This window comes from Nannospalax galili, unplaced genomic scaffold (assembly GCF_000622305.1).
Source record: "Nannospalax galili isolate Female #2095 unplaced genomic scaffold, S.galili_v1.0 scaffold126, whole genome shotgun sequence".
NCBI classification, from domain to species: Eukaryota; Metazoa; Chordata; class Mammalia; order Rodentia; family Spalacidae; genus Nannospalax; species Nannospalax galili.
Genome location: NW_008355275.1, coordinates 393,692 through 417,889, shown reverse-complemented (window position 1 = coordinate 417,889; position 24,198 = coordinate 393,692). Strand labels below are relative to the sequence as shown.

Below are 24,198 nucleotides of genomic sequence, written 5' to 3'. Positions count from 1 at the left end.
TGATTAGCAATTCCATCCCAAGTGATACATTATAATAGACTGAAGAAGAAACAGTTCTCACCTGATGGAGAGACTCAGGACGGAGGCTCCAGAAATCCCAGACCATGTCGGGATCCTTCAGGTGGGTTTGCGGATTTCTCTTTTGGCTATGGATAAAGGATGGAAACTAAATGGGGCAGGGAGAAAAGTAAAAAACCCAAGTTTACAAGAATTATAGTGTCTTACATGATACACTGTCTATGGCGCATTTATGGAATATAATGCTAATCAATCCAGTTCTAGAAATTTAAACTGCTAAATTCTAAAGTGAAATTTCCTTAGCATATACAACCAATTCCTTAGATATAGTAAAAAATGTACTTAAAGCTAAAGTATCTCTTTAAACAACAATGCCACACACACACACACACACACACACACACACACACACACACACACTAGCAGGATATGTAGACATATCCTCTATTTTTCAAGCAAAGCCTCTCTTGGCCAATCATCTGTACTCTGCAAGGAAAGATGGACTATTCCCACGAGGTCAAAAAATCTTGATGAGCCAAATCTAAGGCCAGTGATAATTATCATCTGATCTTATAGAAAGATACAAAATTCTGAAAAAATATATTTAAAAGGATAGTCCAGATAATCCACATTCTCTCCTTTTCCCAGGGCTTGTCCTCAAATACCAACCCACACAGAATACTAGAAACCAATATATATCAACAACACTTGTAGAGAGCAAAGTATTCCATGACATACCAATATGGCATCCCTGATGAAGAAAATAGGGGTATTATTTCCCACAAGATCCCAGTTACCATCTTCAGTGTAGAATTTCACTGCAAACCCTCGAGGGTCACGAACTGTGTCAGCAGAGCCCGACTCTCCAGCTGGAAGAGTCAATGGAAGAATAAGGCACAGCCACAGCACTTTAACAAAGAAATCATAAATCACAGAGAACTGTCAGCTTCTGTCCTCCCCAATCCACTTCCTGGAAGCAGATTAAGTATTTAAATGTCTGCAGTAATTTTTTTCTAATGGGGTCTAGAAATCAGGATTGGAGAGCTAGCTCAGTGGTTAAGAGCACTGACTGCTCTTGCAGAGGACCCAGGTTCAAGTCCCAGCACCCACATGGCAGCTAACAACCGTCTGTAAATCCAGTTCCAGGGGATCCAATGCCCACTTCTGACCTCCACGGGCATTGCATAGTATGGGTGCACTTACACACATGGAGGCAATACACTCATACACATAAAATTAAAATAATAAAATATTTTAATTGGGTCTAGAAATCAAACAAAAGAATAAATTGAGATTGATAAGAGCAAATATATAACAGCAGACAAGATTATCCATAAAAAAGATAACATTGGTTAAATAAGTAATTAAAATAAGAGAGTAATTAAAATAATTGTGAAGATTAAAGTAATGATCAAAGTGAATTGTTAGAATTAGGAAGTTAGTAAGAAGACAATTAGTTAAGATATAGGTTTATCTTAATCTTATTTCTGCACACTATAGCAATTACATTTTATTTCTATTTTATGTGTGTGAGTATTTTGCCTGCATGTATGTTAAGTTCATCATATAGAAGCATGCAATGCCTACGAAGGGTCAAAGAGGGCATTGGATCCTCTGAAACTGGAGTTATGGACAGTTGATAGGCACCATGTTGGGAATGGAATTGAGGTCCTCTTGCAAGATCTGCAAGTGCTCTTAACTGCTGAGCCATCTCTCTAGTCCCTGAAGTCTTTTTTAAGGCACAAAGCCAAAGACCAAAGCCTAACTAATTAGGCACTGTGATGTGTTGAGATGTGTGTGTGTGTGTGTGTGTGTGTGTGTGTGTGTGTGTGTGGTATGTTAGGTACAAATACTAACTCTGTAACGTGAAAAAAAAATGACTAAATCTTTCTAAAATGGATTAATCCCATATTGCAAAACAGATCTACGTATTAGTATTAGTAAATCACCTATACTATGTTCTAGACTTAATTATCAGTAAAGGGCAGTTGTTATCATAGTTATTAAATAAGATCCCCACTCCACTTTCCTCACTGAGGCAATCACTTGTGGAAAGTTCTTTCTAAATGTCACAGAATTGCAGAGCTAACCTCTTCACAAGGGTGATTTCCTAAGACTTCAAAACACAGAAATGTAACTTCCTATATATCTCCAGATATTCTTTTACTACAATAAAACTGGCTAAATTTTAGATAAGTACTTGCTTTCTATTTCTTAAAAGTTTTTCTTCAGATTAAGTTATAAATCCCCCTAAATAAGGTGCAGGTTAAGTTTAGCTGACCAGGCATGCAAACTGACTTACCGACTGTGGAGAATCGAACTGCAATGGGAGTCCTCTTTCCAATATGCTCAAACACCTTTGCCTTGGAGTATCTGGTGATATCATGAGTGACCTCGAAGTAGCCAAAGGCACCTAATGAAAAAGACACAGAAAGACCATCACTCAGGCCACCATATCCTCAATGGGCACTTGTGACAAGACAAACTGAAGACCCAGTGCCAGCCTTTGGGGAGCTTCTAACATGATAGGGTTAAGAGGAAAATGCAAAGCCCTATTGCCACTCAGTGCTCTCCTGACTGCCACACAGCTGAAGCCAGAAGGAGGAGGTGGGGGCAATTAGGAGTAGTTTGTCAAAGTTGACCAAAGATACAGGACCTCAGAGAGCCTTGAAGTACAGACAAGGCCTAGGAAAGAAAGAGGGACAGGACAGGAAGGAACAGAGAAAAGAAGGGACAAAAAGAACAGTCAACAACAAGGTGCTGAACAACAAACCGAATAGCAAATCAAGTCGTGAAGGAAATGGCACAAAAAAAATGAGACGAAATCTACCTAGAAAGATGACATGAAGAAATTTGGAGTCCAGCCAGGCGTGGAGGACTCAGGAGGCAGAGGCAGACAGATCTCTGTGAGTTCAAGGCCAGCCTGGTCTACACAGTGAGTTCCAGAACAGCTGGGACTACAGGGAGACCCTGTCTCAAAAAGACCAAAAAAAAAATTGTAAGTCCACAGAAGCAGGCTGAGAAGAAAATGTTGGGGTTTTATTTCCGGTCTATGGTGCTCGTTTTCCTACTGAGTGTTTCTTTTTAATCATCACTACCATCTACTTCTACCATAAAAGCAAGATCAAAGTTTTATAGAAGTTCTGACAAAAGAGAATGAAAAATCACCAACCACAAATTCACCACTCCAGAATAACTATGCTCGATTTTGCAAATTATCTCAGTATTTATATCCTAAGTGTACAGTTTAAACTGCATTGTAGTTAATGTGTTTCTGTATCAGTATTTTCGTTCCTTTATTGAACTGCATGATGGAAAACCATGAAAGGTTACTTTTCAGTTTGTGAGGTGCTGGAGCTCAAGGCCAGGACTTGCTAATAAGCACACTACTACTGAGCTGCATCCCCAGCCTGTGGACTATTGAGATGGGCTCTTAGCATAGGCTAACCTTGAACTCAGTCTCTCTACCACTGCTTCATATGTGTTTAAAATGACAACCATGTGTCATCACTAGCTGGAACACTACTATTTTTTGTTTGGTTTTGTGTATGTGTGTGTGTGTCTGTGTGTGTTGTATGTATATCTGTGCATATGCACGTGAGCATGCAGGTGTGAAGAGTACATGTGTGTATTTGAGTGTGGAAGCCAGAGGTCAATACTGGGTATCTTTCCTTGATTGCTCTATTTATTTTCTTGCTTTCTTACTTATTCATTTGAGACATGGTCTCTCACTGAGCCTGAAGTTCATCAGTTTAGGTAGGTTAGCAGGCTAATAAGCTTTTAAGATTCTCTTGTCACATGTCCATGTCATTCCCCAACCCCCCAACCCCATCCCAGCACTAAGGTTACAGGTGCATTCTACCACACCTGGCTGTTTTTCACCTGCCATGAACTAGAAATCTGAACTCAGGTCCTCATACTTGTGCATTTAGTACTTTATCAACTGAGCCATCTCCCTAGCTCCTAAAGTTAGTATTTTAAAATTGTTTTATATATAATGTGTAATGTAAACCTAAGAAATTGTTCTACTGATGGGCATATTCCTTTCTCCCAAGAATGCAGATTTGGGACTCTTATTAAAGGAAGATTACTCATAATAATTAGAAGTTTCCTACTATTTAAGGCCCTGCAATGCTTTGGGAAATTCTCTGGCCCAGGTGTTAGGTGTGAAGAACACCGATCTCCCTCACCTGCTCCTTTAGCATGCACCACTCTCTCTGGAATTCGCTCTCGGTCAAAGTGAGCCATCTCATCAGTGAAGACCACATCCTGAACGAGAAGGGGTCCTCGGGGCCCTGCAGTCAGAACATTGAGTTTGTCTCCTATTGGGTTCCCGCCTCCAGTGGTCAAGACATCGGGTTTCTACAGGAACATATAAGGAAAAAAGTTCAGGAGAGTCAGGACACTTGTACCCTTAACTTACACTGTCATTTTCAATTTATACACCACTTTCTCACTTCTAAACTTCCTGTGTCCAAAGCACTCTATACTTCAAAATATGCCCTTGTCTGAAATTTACAGTCAGCTCTCAAGAATCTTTGACAAACCTCAATGCCAACTGCTAAGACCCTCGCTCTGGAAAGCAGGAAGGTGGCTAAATGCATGCCAACTGGCGTGGCAACTAAGCTACCGAACAATGCTGTGGGTTCCACAGTGAGCCCCAAGATGGGGCACCCCCAAAAGGGGTCATATGTGCTTAACACTGAATGCTGAAACTAACAGTAGAAGATGGTCTCCAAAGAATCTATGCCGGCTGATGCGTCCCTTGGGATTTACAAACACTTTGTCACACTGTGGATGTTCAAAGGTGCCATTTGTGGAAAGTGCACTCATTTCTCTTAAGCTCTGTATGCCCACTATCGATAGTATCTGCTCTCAATTGAGAAAAAAAAAAACTGTCTTTTATTATGACTAAAAATAATTGTTTCTAATAAGACAGATTATAGTATTAATGCTTTAAAGAGTTACTGGTCTCTGAAACAAGGCTAGCTATTTTTACCACATTAAAGAACTTGTTGAATCCACCCTGTTTCCCAATTTCAGTTGCATCACTAAGTCTCTCAACTGCCCCTCCCCTGAGATAACCACAGTATTCAAAGCCCCACAGGACGCTGGGCAGCAACTAGCTTCATCGGCACCATGGTCACAAAGTACTTTTTTCTTAAGCATCTTTATTAGCCTACCTTAATCGTAGAAAATAAGGAGTTTTGTTCTGGTATTTTCATACATGCATAAAACTTACTTTGATTACATTCACCCCTTTATGATATTTTTAACCACAGGCAACTGCCTCTCTGGTCTTTCCTTTGTCCATGGGAAATCAGAAAACACAGGGATGAAGTGACTCTGTCTTTGTTCTCTTGGGAGAACAACTCAAAATCAGCACACCAACAATCACATGCAGACAAAAGTACTCAGTGTTTCCCCACACCTGGAGCATCAGATATACAGCATTTACTCACCATGCATTACCGGTCTCACATATTAAAGTTAATAACTGGGGCTGGAGAGACGGCTCAGCAGTTAAGAGCACTGACTGCTCTTGTAGAGGACCCGGGTTCGATTCCCAGCACCCACATGGCAGCTACAACCATCCTTAACTCCAGTTCCATGGGAATCCGAAGACCTCTTCTGATCTCCGCGGCATTGCACGACATGGGTGCACTCACATACGTGCAGGCAATACACTCATACACATAAAATAAAAATAATAAATAAAATATTTAAAGTTAATACCTGCCTCTTCTCTAGGAGATGATACGGTAGGGAGTGGACACTTCTAAAACTGTGAAGTCCTCGGCTGGGGACAGAGCTCAATGTTAGGGAGCTTGCTGAGCATGTACAAGCTGCTGCCCAAGCCGTAGCACCACCATCACAATAACAAAACCCAAATCCTGTGAGCTATGTAAGGAAAGAGACTGGGAAAAAATGATCTTGGAATTTGTAAAATTCATAAACAAGACTCTCATACATAACAGTAAGCGTCCCTTTCTGTTTCCTCTTTTCCAAAATGGAAAGAGGCCAGTGCAGCACCATGGAGAAACTGAGGCTGGCATGCACATCCTCAGTTATCCAGCTCCCGGCAAGTTGCTTATATCTGAGTCTCCACTATGTGTGCATATGTGTGTGTGTGGAACTGGGGATTGAACCCAGGGCCTTGCACATTCAGCAAGAGCTCTATCAGTGAGCTATATCTCCAGCTATTTTTTATTTTAAGACAAGGTCTCATTAAGTTGCCCAGGCTGGCCTTGAACTTGCTCTGTAGTCCAGGTGGGTCATAAACTTGCAATCCTCCTACCTCACCCTGCTGAATAGGTGAGATTATAGGACTATGCCAAAAACTTGAATCTCCATTTTTTATCTTCAAAATGGGCAGGAGTATCTCCCAAAGCTGACATAGGAATGAAAAGAGCTGGATGGAGCCTGGTCAAATGCAGCATAGTCATTCGGCTCACATGCAGCACCACTTTACTGGCAGAGACAAAGTGTCCTGACAGCAGAAGCAGAAAGCATTTTAGATCTTTCTAGTAATCACAACAGATCTGCTCTCCTCCATCTAGATGCTCACCCCACCACCCGTGTCCCTGTTCCTGTTTGGCAACAGGTCCTTCCAAAGTTTAAGGGTCCAACCAGCAATGACCATCCAACCACATCACTCTCTTCTGAAGAGCCTCATGTTGCTGATCCATGTGATCCTACAGAGTTTGACTTGTCACTTAGGGATGAAAAGAAATCAAGAAAATAAAGAGTGAAACTGCACCACCTCTGCTTTACTTTAAACCTCAAGCCTTGGTTTTCAACCTTGGTAATCCCCCAGGAGCTTTCTAAAGCATCTTGATGTCTGGGTCATCCCTCTAGAGATTTCTGGTATAAGTACTCGGGGGAGGCCTAGGATATTTTCTAAAGCGAAACTCCTGGGCGATTCCAAAGTAAAGCCAGGATTGAGAACTACTGACCTACAGTGCTTTAAGATGATCCAAAATTAGCATAATAAATGAATCAGAGCAAACTAAACCTGTATGTTCTTTAAATGCCCTTTTTACTACATAAAGAACATCCATTATATTACGTATTATTTATATAGAAAATTGTAACATATAAATTTTGTGCATATGTGCGTGTCTGTGTGTGTGTGTGTGTGTGTGTGTGTGTGTGTGTGTGTGTACATACATCCTATAAAATTTGAAGCATATGAGAGCCACTACTAAGAGCCTTGTAAAAGGAAACTTGGCCAGGTCGAGTGTTGTGCATACACCTGCACCCTTACTAATGCAGGAAAGACATAAAACCATGCCAAAAGGAGGCAGATGCAGAGTTCACTGGATAAGTGAATAAATTAATGAAACACTGAAGCACAGGTTTGCCTGATGACAGGAAATCATAGAAGCCCAGACTGGGAGTCCTGGTCCTCCCTCCAGTCTGTTGCAACAATTCCCTTCCTGACATGAGTCCCGCTAAGACACGAAATCTGGGTTTCTCAGCTACAAACCAACTGTCAAGAATTGTTTCTAGGGGCTGAGTAGATAGTTTAATCAATAAAGTATCTGCTTTGTCAGCATGAAGGCTTGATATCAATTCCCAGAACAGACATAAAAAAGCCAGGTGTGGTAGTGAGTACATGCTTGTAATCCCAGTTCTGGAAAGTGAAGACAAGAGGACCCTGGAGTGCCCTGGCCGGCCAGCCTAGCCTACTTGGCCTGAGAAACAACACTCAAGGTTCTCATCTAGCTTCCCACACAAATGTACACACATTTGCACATGCACCTACACAGACATGCACACTTAACACATACACACACAGAATCACTTCCATTTCTCCACTTCAATTGATCAATTTTCCTAAGTTATTAACAGCTTTCCTCACAAAGCCTCATGTTCACACAAGTTATCTGCAAACAAACATGGCAGGAAAAGCTTTAATAGTCAGCAGGGCAGAAAAGAGGCCAGTGGGCAAAGACTGGAAATGAAAAGACTCCCAAGTTCAAAGGATGTGTAGGGCAGCATTAGATAGAGGGCCTGACCTACACTAAGAGATGCAGGATTCATTAGTAATATATTTGATGAGATGAAAACACTGCAGTGGAAGTGGGTGTTGCTTCGTGGTAGAACAAACACTTGGCTAACACACCTGGGGCCCGGGGCTGCAGTCCCAGCCCTGAAAATAATAACAGTAATCATAATAACACCATCATGCAATAAAGATTTACTAACTAAGAGGAATGAGTGGGGCTGGAGAATGGACCACAAGATACTCACTTAAGCTTCCTAATAATCCCATAAGACAAATGTCAGGAATTCATTGTAAAGGGTGATACTTCTTGCTCAGAAAACTTAGGTAACTTCGTTTTTAAATTTTTTATGTGTGCATGTGTATGTGGTGTGAACAGATGTGTGTGTATGTGTGTTCCTGTGTGTGTGTTCCTGTGTGTGCCAGAACACATGTGTGTTGCATATGCAGGATCAAAGTTTACACTGGATGTCTTCCTTGTCACTCAACTTTATTTATTGAAACAGGGTCTCTCAATTGAACTCAGAGCTCATCGATCAGCTACTGGAGCTAGCCAGCTTGCCCCAGGGATTCCATCTCTGCCTCCCAAGGGGTGGGATTACAAGATTGCTGCCTTACCTGCTTGGCTTTTACTTGGGTTCTGGAAGTCCAAAGTCTGGTCTCATGCTTGCACGGCCAGTGCTTTATCCCCACTAAGCCATCTCCCCAGCCCTTAGGTAACTACACAGAGAATGAATGGGCAAAGGAAGTCCTTCCAGCTTGGTATTGTTATGTTGTTGTTTTTAATTTAGCAAAATAACAGATTATTATTATTATTGGTCTTTTTGAGACAGGGTCTTCCATAGCCCCAGCTGGCCTGGAACTTGCTATGCAGACCAGGCTGGCCTCGAAGTCACAGAGATCTGCCTGCTTCTGCCTCCCAAGTGCTGGGATCAAAGGTGCGCACTACCACGCCCGGCTGAAGCAGATTATTTTTAAGATGAACTTATTAAGAGAAAATTTTTCTGCTATCAGACAATTTTAAGAGCGCTCTCTGAGAGGGCAGCATTTGCAATTCTGGCTAATATGTCGACATTCCAGGTGCTAGTTGTTCACAGAATCTGCCATGCATCTCCTGAAACGCTTCCTGCCACATCCACACTGCCAGAATCCATCAAGCAGGGCCAAGAATGCCTTTCTGTGCCCCACAAAGCAGAATTTTCTAAGTACTTGTTTATATCACTTTTTCCTTTCTAGACAATATACTCCTTTTACATCCATATCACTGATACTTAATGCAATGCTCAAAACATCAACCAATGCAAAACAAGGGCTTGTGTGCACAAAATGTAAATAACTCCCATGAAATGGCCAAGAAAAGCTCTTTTCTAAGCAGTAGGTGGAAGAAGCAACAGCCTGTACCTTTCCTGGCATCACCTCTCCAAAAAAAAAAAGAGGGAAAAATTTTAATTTATAAGAAATTCTGGTCAAATAGCTTGGACAAAGTTATTCTGAAAGCTGCTGCAGAAACTGGCTTGTCTAAAAAACCGGCATTATGATCAGAAGTGAATGATCGAGTAAAATTCCACTTTGGCTCTGCCGTTTCATAAGCTTCTTTTGGCCACAGTTAATAAAGAAACTTTGTTGGGAGGCATGGGCTTCGCTTCCTCTGGTGAGATACTTTACCAGCTTCCGCTGATCAGTTCTCTTGATCACAGAAGTTCCAAGACCTTATGCATATTTTCCCATTATCTAACTGAAAGTTGGACAACAGAAACCACCCCTGACTTTCAGTCATAGGACAGTACAGTGGCAGCCACTCGTTCCAATGACTAATATCAAGTGTATAACTGCCTTATTTCCCAAAGATCCTTGTGCCTGCAATGTGTGTTCCATGTGCAGGAAACCAGAGTGTTTTGAGCTTCAAGTTTCTTCATCTGTGGTTTAAAAAAAAAAAAAAGACACAAATAGGAAAAAATAATGATGTATGCTGGGCTTGGGGAAGCTAGTTGTACATTCGTATTATGGCTAGAAAGAGGGGGTGAGAGGAGGGTCCCCGCAGAGGGCCACCAGAGGTCTGACTGCCCATGGCAAAGGGAGAGCCTTCCAGGCCTGGGGAAGCTGAGCAAAGGAACCCAGCTATACTGGCCAGAGGGGCCAGCTCCCCCCAGAGCAAGCAAGGCAGGGATTTGACCTTCTTGCTCCCCCAGGGGTAGGCCTAGTCATCCCAGAGTTACCTGAATGCAGGGGCTAAACTCAATTCGAGGATGCAATCTTAGCAAGACCACTGGGCTACAGTTCCTGGGCCACATTCTCCAACTAAGTTTATGCCTTTAATGGAGGTAAATGCCCTGTATTTCTCTCTCAGTTTGGATATAGGGGGAGGGAGAAAGTTAGACTCACTAAAATCCCTAAATAACAATCACTTCAAGCCATTATGCAGATATGGGCCTAACTCTATTCAAATATGACATTTAATTTATTCAACATCTCTTTGAAGTGGGTATTTGTTGTCCCCACTTTACAGAAAAAAAAGCTAAGGGCAAAAAAGTTAGACCATGTGTTCAAGGTCACATACCTAGAAAGGAGGATTTGAGGCACACTGCCTCAAGAGCTCAAATTCTCAAATATAACACTGTCTTTAAACAACCCAGCCAACACATCTGCACATGCTGTAGGTGCTGGGTGGTATACATACAGTAACTTAGATGCATCCTTCAAGGTAAGAACCACTTCCCATTTTCAATATGGGAAACCAAAGAGTAAGGAAATAACCTACTCAAGAGATACACTTCAGAGATGGATGACCCCAGGGAATATGCAGACCTCACAGGGATCTGGATTTGAACAGTGGTAAGAGAGTGAGACAGACCAGGTCACAGATCTCAAGCCCTCCCAAAGGCTCAGTGACTCCCAGGACTCCCAGGACTCCACAACTCACCACAGGCATGTCTATCATTTATTATTTCAAATAGACACAATGCAAAATTGCCCAAGAGAAAAGGCCCATGGAGTGAGGTCTGAAGGAAACCAGGCCCAAGCTTCCCAGAAGCTTCACCAGTGGACCCACAGGTCACACTTCCTTCTTCATCAATAAGTTATGGACACACAGGTAAAAGGCTGTCTAGCAGAGAAACTCAGAGACTTGGAACCCAGGTTTTCCATTCAGGGCTGGCAGGAGAGGCACCATCGGCTCCCCAAAGACAGTAAGTGTTCAGCATAAGCCACATCTACATCATTGGCACAGTTTAAATTCTGCTATAAGGGTGGTGGGAACCCTCTGAAACCAGGCAAGGGTCAGGCCTGCAACCAGGTCTTTCTGGAGGCAGCTGTCTCAAGGTTACACAGGAAATAATGAGGGAAACAGCACACTGACTGTTGTTGTTATTGTTTCTTTTAGCTGGAACAATGGTACTACTAAGGAGTTGTTCCTTATCTTTTGGACATGCACACTGAAATATTTACTGGTATGACACCATACCTGTAACTTGCTTCACACAACAGAAGGGGAGTAGGCAGAGAGATAACAAAACAAGATCGTCACTGTGGCTAAGAACAGACATTGGGAGGCTCAGCATACTGGCCTCTCCTCCAATACTGGTTTGACATCTTCTATAATGTAGGATTGAGGCGGAGGAATTTCAATGAAAACTCAAAGAAAAAGTCTGATAAAAGGAATATGGAGGAGTTGTTAGAGAGAGGGAGAGAAAGCAAAGAGGGAGCCTCAGTAACGAAGCTATGTGTGAACTCTGACTAAGCTCCATTCTGCTTTTCCTGTACAACATGTCTAATCAAGACTAGAGCAAGAGGTCAGCACTGTACACAATCTACATATATATATATATGCATCTATGCATATGATATATGCATGTGTGTATATTGGAAAACCATCCAGATCAGAAATACCAGTTCCTGCCTGGTTCTTGTTGTCACTAGAAAATATTTTCATATAAAAATATCTGTCACATAAAAAATTTTAACTTTCATCTAGGCCACGTAATCCAAAATTCTGGATCAGTCTCATGTATCTTCTTTAAAAAATAAATAACAGCTGGGTATGGTGCCACATGCCTTTGAACCTGGCACCCAGGAAGCAGAGGCAGGTGGAATTCTGTGAGTTCAAGGCCAGCCTGGTCTACATAGTGAGCTCCAGGCCAGCCCCACCACAGGGAAACCCTATCTCAAAATGAAAAACAAAAAAGGAGAAAGAAAACAATAGTCATGAAGCACTGTGAGGATCAGAACGATCCCTTATACTATGTGGAGGGGGGGGGGGGGTCCCCTCAAGTATAAAATAAAGAAATAAATGCACAACATTGGAAAATTATTCTGATGGTCTTCAAGATGGAAACCTGTGCTTAGCCAGGCACAGTGGCATAGTACTCAAATGGCTAAACAGAAGAATTGTGAGTAAAAAGTCAAATCAGACATTATAGTTCAGTTCCAGATAAGACTGTCTCTTAAAAAATAATAATAATAATTTTATTTTTCTTAAAGATAGAAAACTCTGCTTTCTGGGCCATAAGCTAAGATTTCTTACTGGGATATACTTATTATAAATTGACTCTTCCAGCTTAAGTTAATAGGTGCCTCAGTAATAAGTCAAAATGAATTGAATATTTGAAATTCAAGAGGCAAATATGAGTTTCATGTTGCTTTATTCATGCCTAAATTACACTATACTGTCCACCAAAGGTGCTCAATAATGAACTAAATAAAATATAAAGTACTCAATAAATAAGTATTCAACAAAATGTTAAGCAACATATCACAGAAAAAAAGTAAAATCTAAGAAGAGTAGGAAAAACAAAACTATATTCTTTTTTGCATGTATATGTGGTATACATACGTGTATACATGCTCACATGTGTATGGGTATACGAATATGTGCATGTACATGGCGGGCAGAGGTTGGTAAGTGTCTTCCTCAATCCTCTCCACCCTATTCATTGAAGCAGAGTCTCTCACTTGAACCAAGAGCCCACCAATTCAGCCTGTCTAGCCAGCCAGCTTGCCCTGGGAATTCCCTGCCTCTACTCCCTAGCATTCATCTGGGTGTTAGGGATCTTCACACTTGCAGAGCAAGTGCTTTACCCACTAAGCCATCTCCCCAGGCCTGCATCCATGCTCTTTATGAAGAACATAAATGGAAACTACTGGAATGAAACCATGTACTGAATGCCATCTCCACAGCATCCTAACTGCTACCATACCTGTAAATTTTATAGCCCTTCAACCTAAATACGAACAGAGAGAGACTTTGAAAGAATGCTCTTATTTATTTGGGAATAGACAAGGAGAAATGCATTGAAGAACACGTATGTCATGGAAACCATGGGTGTTTTGAAAGGGGACAGAAAAAAATGTGTAAAGACAAAAAAAGGATGATTGCATAGATTATTGTGAAACAATCACCTTCAGCCACAAAGATCAATAAGAGTGTCAATGGTCAAGGCAGTTGCTAGACAGATGTTCTTGCAGTATTTTCTGTGGAAGGTGTAGTGGCCTTTGTGGAGACTGGGGTTCTAGCAGACTCTTTTGTGAGTAGTTCCAATTAGGCATAAGATCCCTCCACAATTCCTCAGGTTTATTACAATTTTTGTTGTTGCTATGGCTAAGATCTGACACAAGCATCTCCATTTTGATTCTGACAGTTTTCACAGTCCGCAGGCTAATAACAGAGAAAGCTGAGCGAGAACAATAAAGTTATCTAACAAGCAAGGAGAGAACCGTCCTCTTTCCATGGTGCTAACTACAGGAGAGCTAAGGCAGGAGAAAATAAAAAGTGATTGCAAGAACCCCTGGGAACAGAGCCAATGGACCATTTTAATTCGGGGGGAAAAAGTTGTTTTTTCTACGAAAATGATAAATGTTAACTCCACACTCAAAGAGTCGAACCTCTAAGCACATCCTGAACAGTTATTCACTTATACACATGAGAAATGGTCTCTTTTCAAGCAAGGCCCTGCTCTTATTATACAAGAGTAAGCAGGTTCCAGCCAGAAATGGCCAAAACATTGCTACTAGTTTCCAATAATCAGGAACATTTAGAATAGTCCTGTAGAAAATCAAGCCTTTAAAACACACAAATTAGCTATTGCAAACAAGGTTTTTCTGTCTTGAAACTGTCTTAAGTGTGGTTGCACTAAGATCAGGCTGGTCTACTTCAAATTTTCAAAATAGGATAGGAATAGAGGGAGAATTTGGAGAGAGAGGCTTAAAAATGAAAATAATATACAGAGGGACTAGAAAGATAGCTCAGCAGTTAAGAGCACTGGCTGCTCTTACAGAGGACCTGGGTTCGGTTCCCAGCACCTACATGGCAGCTAACAACCATCCATAACTCCAGTTCCAGGGGATCCAACGCCCTTTTCTGACCTCTGTGGCCACTGCACAACACAGATGTACTTCCATACATGCAGGCAATACACTCATACACATAAAAATAATAAACTATTTTAATAACCTACAAATGAAAAGAGGTCCTTTTCTCATTATATTTGACTCTGCAGTGGTCAAGATACTTAAGAAGGAAATTAACAAAAATGATAAAAATGAATGTGAACTAATATTTGCTGATTTTGTACTTTATAATCAGCTTCTCCTTTCTTGCTTGAAGAAAAAAACTGGAATGAACTAGACACTAGGTAAAATGTAGAAAGGAAGACTCAGAAAAATGTGATTCCATCTAGGGTATCTGTCATGCTGACACACCATGACTTAGCAATTCCATTCCTGGATGTTTGTGTGAGACAAGAAAGCTCCTGTATAAAAAGAGCTAATTCAGCTACACCCTCTCCATCCCTCCAGCATCCCTCATGTTGGCAGTGTGCCATCAACATGCTCAAGATCAGGGTTAACCTAAAAAGTAGAGACTCACAACTCACTGGCAGGATGGACAGGTTAAGACCAGCCTCTCCCAGGTTAACAAGGAAACTGGGTAAAAGGGTCAGGCTTATTATGTTCAAAGACAACTTATTAAACCTGGGTATCCCAGATGAACAGCCCATGCATTCTGAACGAGTAACAAAGTTCCTATTTAAGATCCATTCTAGGAATCTGGGGATACTAAGAACCACCTCCCACTAATGTGTTTTGAAATGAAGAAAGATAAAGACTTTTAGGTGGATCCAACTCATGTCTATGAAGACATTGGATTCAATACTCAATTATTAACCTCCACGAAGCTCCAAATTCATCTGTCACCAACATTTGTCCATAAGGAGATGCCCAACAAATTGTTTTCACGGTGTCGAACAGTCTGATTCCACAGAAGAATCAACCCAACTTGGCACTGGGCATTTGGTTCTTGAGAGAGGAGACAGCAGAGTGACCCTGCTAACAGTTCTAAAATTTAAGCTCATACAATCCAGTGAAAGCAAAAACGATGTTTTGGTGTCATAAAATAAAAAATGACATAGTCATTAAAAAGAGATCCTTCCTGTTAACAAATCACATCACAAGAAAATGGATGGATAGATTTTCAGTAAGCAGGAAGTGTATATTTTAGACTATATAATAGAGTTGCCTTCCTAGACACAGAAGTAGACAAAATTTCCCAGTCTCCCTTATCCTTGGCTGTGGTCTATGACACAGTCTTAGCCAAAGCAAGAGTGAAAGTGAACCTGACCCCCTAAACTTCCCAAGTACCCACCTCCATTCACTTGACCCTTCTGTGGCTGAACAGTGATGCCTGGAGTAATTTAAAAAGCCATGTGTTGACCAGTGGGGCGCCTACTTCAGCTGAGTCCCTCAGTAACTGTGAGGGACAGAGCACTCACCCACTCCCGTAGACCTCACACCATCATGTAAGAAAGAAAGAAATTGTTGGTATGTTTATGCAATTCTATTATGTTGGGAACCATTATTATAGCACTTAGTCCACACAGGATCTAAATTAAAATATGAGTCAACAGCTAAAAAATTCAATTTTTAAACTCTTTTTTTAAAGATTTATTATTTTTTTAAATTATATGCATGTGTATGTGTTTCTGTGTTTATGTGTTTGTATGTATGTGCATGTGATTACAAGTGCCCTTGGAGACCAGAGTCATCAGATCTCCCTAGAACTGGAGTTATAGGCACTGTGAGCCACCTGACACTGGACCTGAACTCCAGTCCTCTGGGCAAGCACTATGCACCCCCAGCGGCTGAGCCATCTCCCTGGCCCACACTCTAATTTTTAAAAGAGATACTGCAAAGGAATTTATGCCAATGGCTACAGACATCTGAAAAGATGCTCAGCACTTCTAGTCATCAGAGCAATGCAAATTAAAAATCACAGAAAGTAACAATTAAATTAAAGACTGTCAGCACCAAAAGTTGGTAGGAAGCAACTGGAACATTCATATGCTGTTGATAGAAGTGTAAAATGGTACAACCACCTTGGAAGAGAGCTGGGCAGTATCTCCTAAAGCATCATTGACCCTGTGACTCAGTAAACCCACTCTTAAGCATTTTGTTTGTTCTTAAGACAGGGTGTTGCCATGCTCAGGTTGTCCTCAAACTGGTGATGGTCTCTTGCCTCTACCTCCCTAGTACTGGGATCAGAGGTATGTGCCAGTGTATCTGGCTAGGTATTTTCTAAGAAAAATGAAAGCATGGGTACACAAGACAACTGGCGGAAAATTTTCCATATAAATTTTTCACAGTAGACCCAAACTAGAAATAGTCTAGAACCGCATAAACAAATGGTGGTCTAGTCATTTAACAAAGCATTACATAGCTTAGAAAGAATTTCTGATACATAGCACAGCATGAACAATCATAAAGCATTCTTGCTGAATGAAAAAACCTTTATATAAAAAGTCCATAAATTGGGGCTGGAGAGATGACTCAGCAGTTAAGAACACTGGTTGTCCTTGCAGAAGACCTGGGTTCGAATCCCAGCACCCACATGGCAGCTAAAAACTATCTGAGAAAAGAAAAAGTAAAAACTAGGGGCTGGAGAGCTAGTTCAGTGGTTAAGAGCAGTGGCTTTTCTTGCAGAGGAACTGGATTTGAATCCCAGCACCCACATGGCTGCTAACAACTGTAACTCCAGTCCCAGGGGATCCCAAAGCCTCTTCTGTCCTCAGGCATTGTGCAACACAGGTGCACTTACCTACATGCAGGCAATACATGCATATATATAAAATAAAAATAATAAAATGTTTTTAAAAGTCCATAAATCAATGATTTTAAAAATATTTTATTATTTTTATATGTATAAGTGTATTGCCTACATGTATCTAAGTGCACCCATGTTGAGCAATGCCCATGGAGGTCAGAAGAGGGTGAAGGATCCCCTGGAACTGGAGTTACCGACAGTTGCTAGCCACCATATTGGTGCTGGGAATCAAACCCAGATCCTCTACAAGAGCAGCCCCCCTGATCTTAACTGCTTAGCAGCCCCATCTCTCCAGCACCCACAAATCAATAGTTTTAAAAGCTCAAAACAATGGTTTTGGGGGCTTAAGGAATTTTCAGGGAATGACTAGCGAACATAATTTCCAGGGTGATGATAACTTTGTATATATTTTTAAAGGACAGGACCCTCCCTTTTTTGGTATTTTTACATATGTGTGTGCATGCATTACTGTGTGTGAATACAGGCCTAGGCATAACATGGTGCATGTGTGGAGGACCAAGGACAATCTCAGATGCCAGTTCTCACCCTCCACCTTGTTTAAGACAGAGCCTCTTCAGTGCATCTGGTCCATACATGTTATAGCGCGTGAAACAGAACAAAACCACAAAGTGTATTAAGTCTCTAGCTCTAAGCCAGACCAATAGTAAGTGCTTATAAACAGTATGAAATGATGTTATGGCTTTGATGGTTGCTGTGGTGGATTTAATGATATGACTTCTAATCCTTTCAATCCATAAAAATCAAATTTTAAGTTAAAAAAAAAAAAAGACAGGGCCTCTTGGTGGGTTTGTTTTTTGGGGTTTTTTTTGTTTGTTTGTTTGTTTTCGTTTTTTTCTACCCAGGTTAGCTGGGCTTCACACTTCTAAAGCTGCTCCTGTCTCTGCCTCCCATCTCCCTACAGGAACACTGGAGTTATGAAGGTATACACTACAACATTCGGCTGTATATGAGTTCTGGGGATTGGAACTCAGGTTCTCCTGTTTGTGCAGCCGTCTCTCCAGCTCAACCTTGTATATCTAGATAAGCATTTAGGATTCACTGATATATGTATTTATTAAACTTCATGGAAGAGAACACATAATATTTACATATTCCACTGTATGTAAATATCACCTTAAAGCATATATGCACACTAGACTCTCCATTCGCAACCCTGTGGTGTTCAGGCATAAAGTATAATGATGAGAAGACACACTAAAAAAAATCCAGACACACTGAATGGATAAAGGGATGGGTAGATGGAGAATCTGACAGAAAAGGTACATAGCAAAGTGTTAATTACAGAATACAGATGGAAGCTATATAGGTCTATGTACTACATAGATTTTTTTCAACTTTTCTGAATGCTTGACACTTTTCCACAACCAAGTATTTGAAATTTATACAGGCTATATGGTATATGCTAGGTCCCTTTCAGAGAGTAGAGGGATCCCGCCCCCCCCCAAAAAAATAAGCAATGTGTATTCAAAGTAGCACAAATTGAGGCACGAGACATCAACAATAACCTCCAATCCAGCGATATACAGAGAGCATGAGATGCAGTGGGCGGGCAGAGAAGATAGTGATATTTCTACTGAGTCCCCCGTCCCCCACCTGTAGCCTCACATAAAGGCCAGCTGTATTTCCCCTGGGAGACTATACAAGGGAAATCAACAGCAGAGATGTAATGATTCAGCAACAGTTAATGACTGCCCCGAACAAGGAAGCAAGCTAGTCTCAGAATAAACAGGTCATCCTTTAAAAATAAGTATATTTTATTTTATAAAAATCTCACTATGCTACCCATATTTTTTTCACTTCACCAAGTATCTATGACAGTTTAACAACCACAAGGTATACAACAGGTCCTGGCTCTGAAAAGCTCAGTTCTAATCTTGACTCCACAACCAACTGGCTGCATGTCCTTGATTATGATTCTGCCTCCCTGGTTTACTTTATGAACTCATGAAAAACTGAACTGAGCTAGTTGTAAATAACAAGGATGAGACCAAGATCTTAGAGAATACTTAGAGAATAGAATTTTCACAAATGCAATCCATGAACACTTGGCACCTATCCCCTAGTTCATGAACGTAAGCATGGTTTGAGAAAGGGAAAGGTAAAGAATCTAGTTCCAGTTCTCTCTTGTACTTCTCTCTTTTTCTCTCTCTCTCTCTCTCTCTCTCTCTCTCTCTCTCTCTCTCTCTCTCTCTCTGAAGAATCTAGTTCCAGTTCTATGTAGTTCCAGTTCTCTCCTCTCTCTCTCTCTCTCTCTCTCTCTCTCTCTCTCTCTCTCTCTCTCTCATATAAACCAGCAGCCATAGGACCTGGTCATGACACTGGTCCATCTGCCAAAAGAATACTGACCAGATGCAGTTTCATCTGCTCCAAAGATTCCCTTTCAGACTCCTCACTCCTGGGCTCAGAACAGGAAATGTCTTCACCAAATCTGAGCTGAAATACCCCTTATGTTTAAAAGACACTGTTCTGGGCTGGAGAGATGGCTCAGTGGTTAAGAACACTGCTCTTGCAGAGGACCAGGGTTCAATTCCCAGCACCCACATGGCAGCTAACAACTGTCCATAACTCCAGTTCTGGGGAATCCAACACCCTCTTCTGATTTCCACGGGCACTGCACAACATGGGTGCACTTACATACATTCACACACATAATATAAAAATAATAAATAAAAATATTAAAAATAAAAGACACTGTTCACATGTCACCTGTTTGGGGAAACCTTGCTGGCAACACTCCCCAGCTAGCCTGTATCAGATGGGAATCATCAGTTTATGTGTCTTGTCTCCCAAGCTTGACTCTGAACTTCTCAAGGGTGTGGTCTTACTTCATGGGAATTTGGACACCTTGCCCATGACTGTGTTCAATTGGCACATGCAGGCACTCAAGTACTGAGAATCAAAGCAATGATTACTCCCTAATGTTACTGCCAGCTCTAAAATGCCTGGTCCAATGCTTCCAAGTGTCATTCAAGTAAAATTCAAGTACAAATTTTATTTTATTTCACCGTTGAATGTTGTGCATGCAGCACATGTCACCGTGAATGCTGCTGGGGTGGCACCTCCCAAACACCGAGGCGTGCGGATCTGATTCCAGGAAGACACAGCTGGAGCCTACTCCCACTTCCTAGCTTACTGCTACAAGCTCTCTGCCTCTTTCCCCAGGAGGCTCTGAGCCTCCCTCAAGCTGTGACCTCTGTCCCAGCTGGCACAAGTGCCAAACAGAGCCAACCACCCGAGCCCTGCCGCCGGCGACAAGTCCTGCAGGCCCGCAGCGATCCCCTGCTCTGCGGAATGGAACAGTCCATGGGACAAGCATTCCTCCCGCTCCGCGCGCGGATGGTGGTGCAGCCCCAGCGCAGGCCACCCGGGGGACGCTGGCGCCGTTACTCGCCACCGCCCACGCTCTCCGTGGGGCTCCGGAGCACAGGGTACCTGCGAGGCCCGTTGCTCCTTCCACCGCTTCATCTGGTCGCTGGCTGGGTCCCGGCTGTCCGCCATGGTGTGGACTCTGGAACTGCGGAGCTCAAGCAGGCAGGTGAGCGGGCGGGCAGGGAGTGTGGTCTCCACCCCAGCAAGAGATCTAGTCTGCCCTGGCGGCGGCAGTGGGTGACTTCAGGCTCCGCCAAACAGCACCGCCCCCCCACCCTCCGGAAGGCCGCCTTCTGATTGGCCGGTGGAGAGCTAGGAGGAACAGGATTGGAAGTCTGGTGGTGTGAAAAGAGGGGACTCCTAGAGGTGGGTGGGCAGACGGGAAGCGGGGGTGGGGACCAGAGGGCACCCTGGTTACCCAACAGGTGCTCTTAGTGCTGAGAGTCACAAGTCCTGGGTTGAGTTCCTCTGTGCAAAATTGTCATACACTAATACAAGCATAGTTTGCTATCCATCGATGGTTTCTTTATTTTCCTTCTGTTTTATTCATGGGTTATCCCTTACCAAGCTGATATACCAGTAGTTTACTATAAAAAACACTGGAATAGTTTGTCTTACTACAAATAGGTGCGGATATCCTCCTCTTTGAGAAGGAAACAACTGAGATGAATTGACGTGTGACAGCTCACTAAGCCAAACTGGCCTCTAAACAACTGCCGTGACAGGCTTCCTCCATTTTCCCCCTTGACAAAGAAGAATTATGAAAAGCTCTTTGTCTTTAGAAAGTATATGTAGGGGTTGGGGTGTGACTCAGTCGGTAGAGTGCTTGCCTAGCATGCATGAAGCCCTGGGTTCAATCCTCAGATCCCTATAACCCTGGCACAGTGGCACATGCCTTGTAAGCCCCAGCACTCCAAAGGCAGAGGAAAGAGGATCTGCCTCCCAAGTACTGGGACTAAAGGAGTGTACCACCAGGCCCAACTGTATTTTTTTGTTTTTAATGTGTATGAGTGTATTGCCTGCATGTAAGTGCACCCGGGTCATGCAGTGCCCATGGAGATCAAAAGAGGGCATTGGATCCCCTGGAACTGGAGTTATAGACAGTTGTTAGCTGCCATGTGGGTAATGGGATTCAAACCCGGGTCCTCTGTAAAAGCAGACAGTATTCTTAACCACTGAGCCATCTCTCTGGCCCATGCTGACTATTTTCTTTACCTCAGTTGCTAGGATTTATCGCTAAACATCTTGATACAAATACAAATATGCTATCACCTTCAAATTAAAGTATCTCGCCTTTTACCCTTGATTACAGATTATGAATCTGGTTGAGGAAATTTCAGCTCTTGTTATTGACTTTACAAAAGAATCACAGTAGTAAAAGATTAACTTTTTCAGTTCCTTGGGAAAACAGCTCACAAACTGACCTTATCCTCCTATATTTTTCCTATATTGTACTTAACACAATTGTAAAAATGCCATTAGCTGTGCAACTTGCTTGGTGTCTTCTGCTCCCCACCCATCCATGCTACCCCTAGACTGTGGAACCCATGAGAGCAGACTGTCACATCTAAAATTCCAGGAGCCAGCAAGATAGCTCAGTGAGTAAAATCACCTGCCACCAAGCCTGATGATCCTAGTTTAATCCCCAGGCCCCACATGGTGGAAAGAGAGAACCAGCTCCCTGAAAGCTGTTGTTCTCTCGTGTGCACACGCATACCCACTAAATAAATGAATAAATAGTAATAAAATTGCATAAAAATTGGAATTCCTTGAGTACTTACTATGTGTCACGGACTATTCAAAGTTTTTTATTATATTTTCTTAGTTATATATTAATATTGTCCTCTTTATATAAATTGAGAAACTGAAGTATAGAGGGTTAAGTAAAGAACTTTCCCCAAATCACATAGTTACTAAGGGACAGAATCATGATTCCAGCCATGTTCACTCATCTCCAGAATCTGTAGATTGTTGAATAAGTCAGTGTTGAGAAAGTCAAGACAGACCTTTTCTCATTTAGCTAGAATATACATGAACAAAGCAAATAAAAGACCTAAGTCAGATGTTCACCTTCCTTCTTTGAACATTGTCTTGTTTGGGTCTCTCTCTCTTCTCTCTCTCTCTCTCTCTCTCTCTCTCTCTCTCTCTCTTTCTCATTCTCTCTCTCACTCTCTCGCTCTTGCTCTCGCTCTCACTCTCTCTCTCATTTCTGTTGCCTTGGATTCCAAAGGAGTTATTTCTAGAGAAAAAAGAATAGAGAAGCAAGCCTGATTCTGATCTTGTTGGGTCTTGCATTTTAAAACAAGGCATGTGCTTACAGCAAAGACAAAGAAATTATTCTGGTTTATGTAAGCAGAATTCCTGCTCATTGTCTTTAGGATAATTTGATAATAGTTTAGGTGGAAACACCTCTAAAAATATACCCTTGCTTAAAAGTACTTGAAACTTGATCTGATTCCTCAAAGTAATTCCAAGCCATATATTCAGCAAACCAACGTGTCCCGGTTTTAATGTTTTATTCATATAAGCATGAGGTTTTGTTGGTATTGGATAAAGTTGCTATTTAGGAAATGCTGTTCTCTGATTGTTCCAAACCCAATGAAGTAAAAGATAATGGCACAAAACACAGTGCTATTAATCCTGATATCACTAAACCTAAAACCCAGATTAAATGGTCAGGAGGAAAGCATGGGCACTTGACTAGGGATCTCTACAGAGTAATTTTCTTTCCTCAATAGTGGAAGCAAAGAAGGGAGAGAATGGACTGCATGTCTCAGGGGATGATGGGAGTACCAAGCCTCAGGGGCAGTTACAGAAGCCAGGGTAATTATTCGTTTATATTTCGAGTCCATCAGTCTTTGAGACTCTTCTACACATTTCTATTCAATTTTTTTCACTGTGGTTCTAAGAGGTAAACAAGGGGGTAAGTGGAGAGGAGGAAAAATAACACAATAGAAAAGAGAGGTGTTGTGATTTACAATGAGCCTTGGGCTATAAGGGGAGGGAATGAACACCTCCACATCTCTGAGGTCCCAACCCACTGTGGATCAGGCCTGAGCAGGCAAGAGAAGGCAAAATTCCATTAATAAACAAACTAATTTCTAGGTGGCAGTAATATGTGGCCTGAGCTCTACTTCACCAAGTCCTTCCTGATTCAGTAACTCAGAAAGAGGCAGCCCAGATGTGCCTTAGTATGTAGTTGTGGCCATAATTCCTGAGAGGGGAAAAATCCACATACCCTTTCTCCCCGCTCCTCGGGTGTCATTTTAATCTTAGTGTTGGAGAAAAGGGACACACAGAGACAAGAATTGGAATTGGTTTTGGAAGGCCTCCTCCTCTTCCTCCTCTCCCTCCTTTCTTACCTTGTAAGCAACGTATACTTGCTAGTGGAGGCTTTGAAATTGCAGACTAATATATCAATCATTCATAGATGGTAATACACATCCTTCTTACAATGTTTCCTCTTTTACATGTGCATAAGGATGAGAAAGAGGCTTAAAATGGGTGATGTAGACTATACAGTCATGCTTTCCTATTTTTTTATTTTTATTTTTTTATTTTTTGGTAAGAAAGATTCCCATGTGCTCTGGCTGACCTCAAATTTATTATGTGTCAAAGACAACATTGGACTTCTGATCCTCATGACTCCACCTCCCCAGTGATGGGGATTGTAATCACATGCCACCATGCTTGG

At 41.9% G+C, this 24,198-nt stretch overlaps 1 protein-coding gene across 1 annotated transcript in view; it reads right to left on the bottom strand.

Moving 5' to 3' along the window:
* Cat (catalase) overlaps nt 1–20,738 on the bottom strand; it is a 41,375-nt gene extending 20,637 nt beyond the window's left edge. The window contains exons 1-5 of the mRNA XM_008852360.3: nt 20,568–20,738; nt 4,209–4,380; nt 2,321–2,431; nt 757–887; nt 62–166 (exon numbers count right to left, since the gene is read on the bottom strand). Of these exons, the coding sequence (XP_008850582.1) occupies nt 62–166; nt 757–887; nt 2,321–2,431; nt 4,209–4,380; nt 20,568–20,633 (585 nt within the window). The 5' untranslated portion in view covers nt 20,634–20,738. The remainder of the gene's footprint in view (nt 1–61; nt 167–756; nt 888–2,320; nt 2,432–4,208; nt 4,381–20,567) is intronic.
* Nucleotides 20,739–24,198: the final 3,460 nt, after the last annotated feature.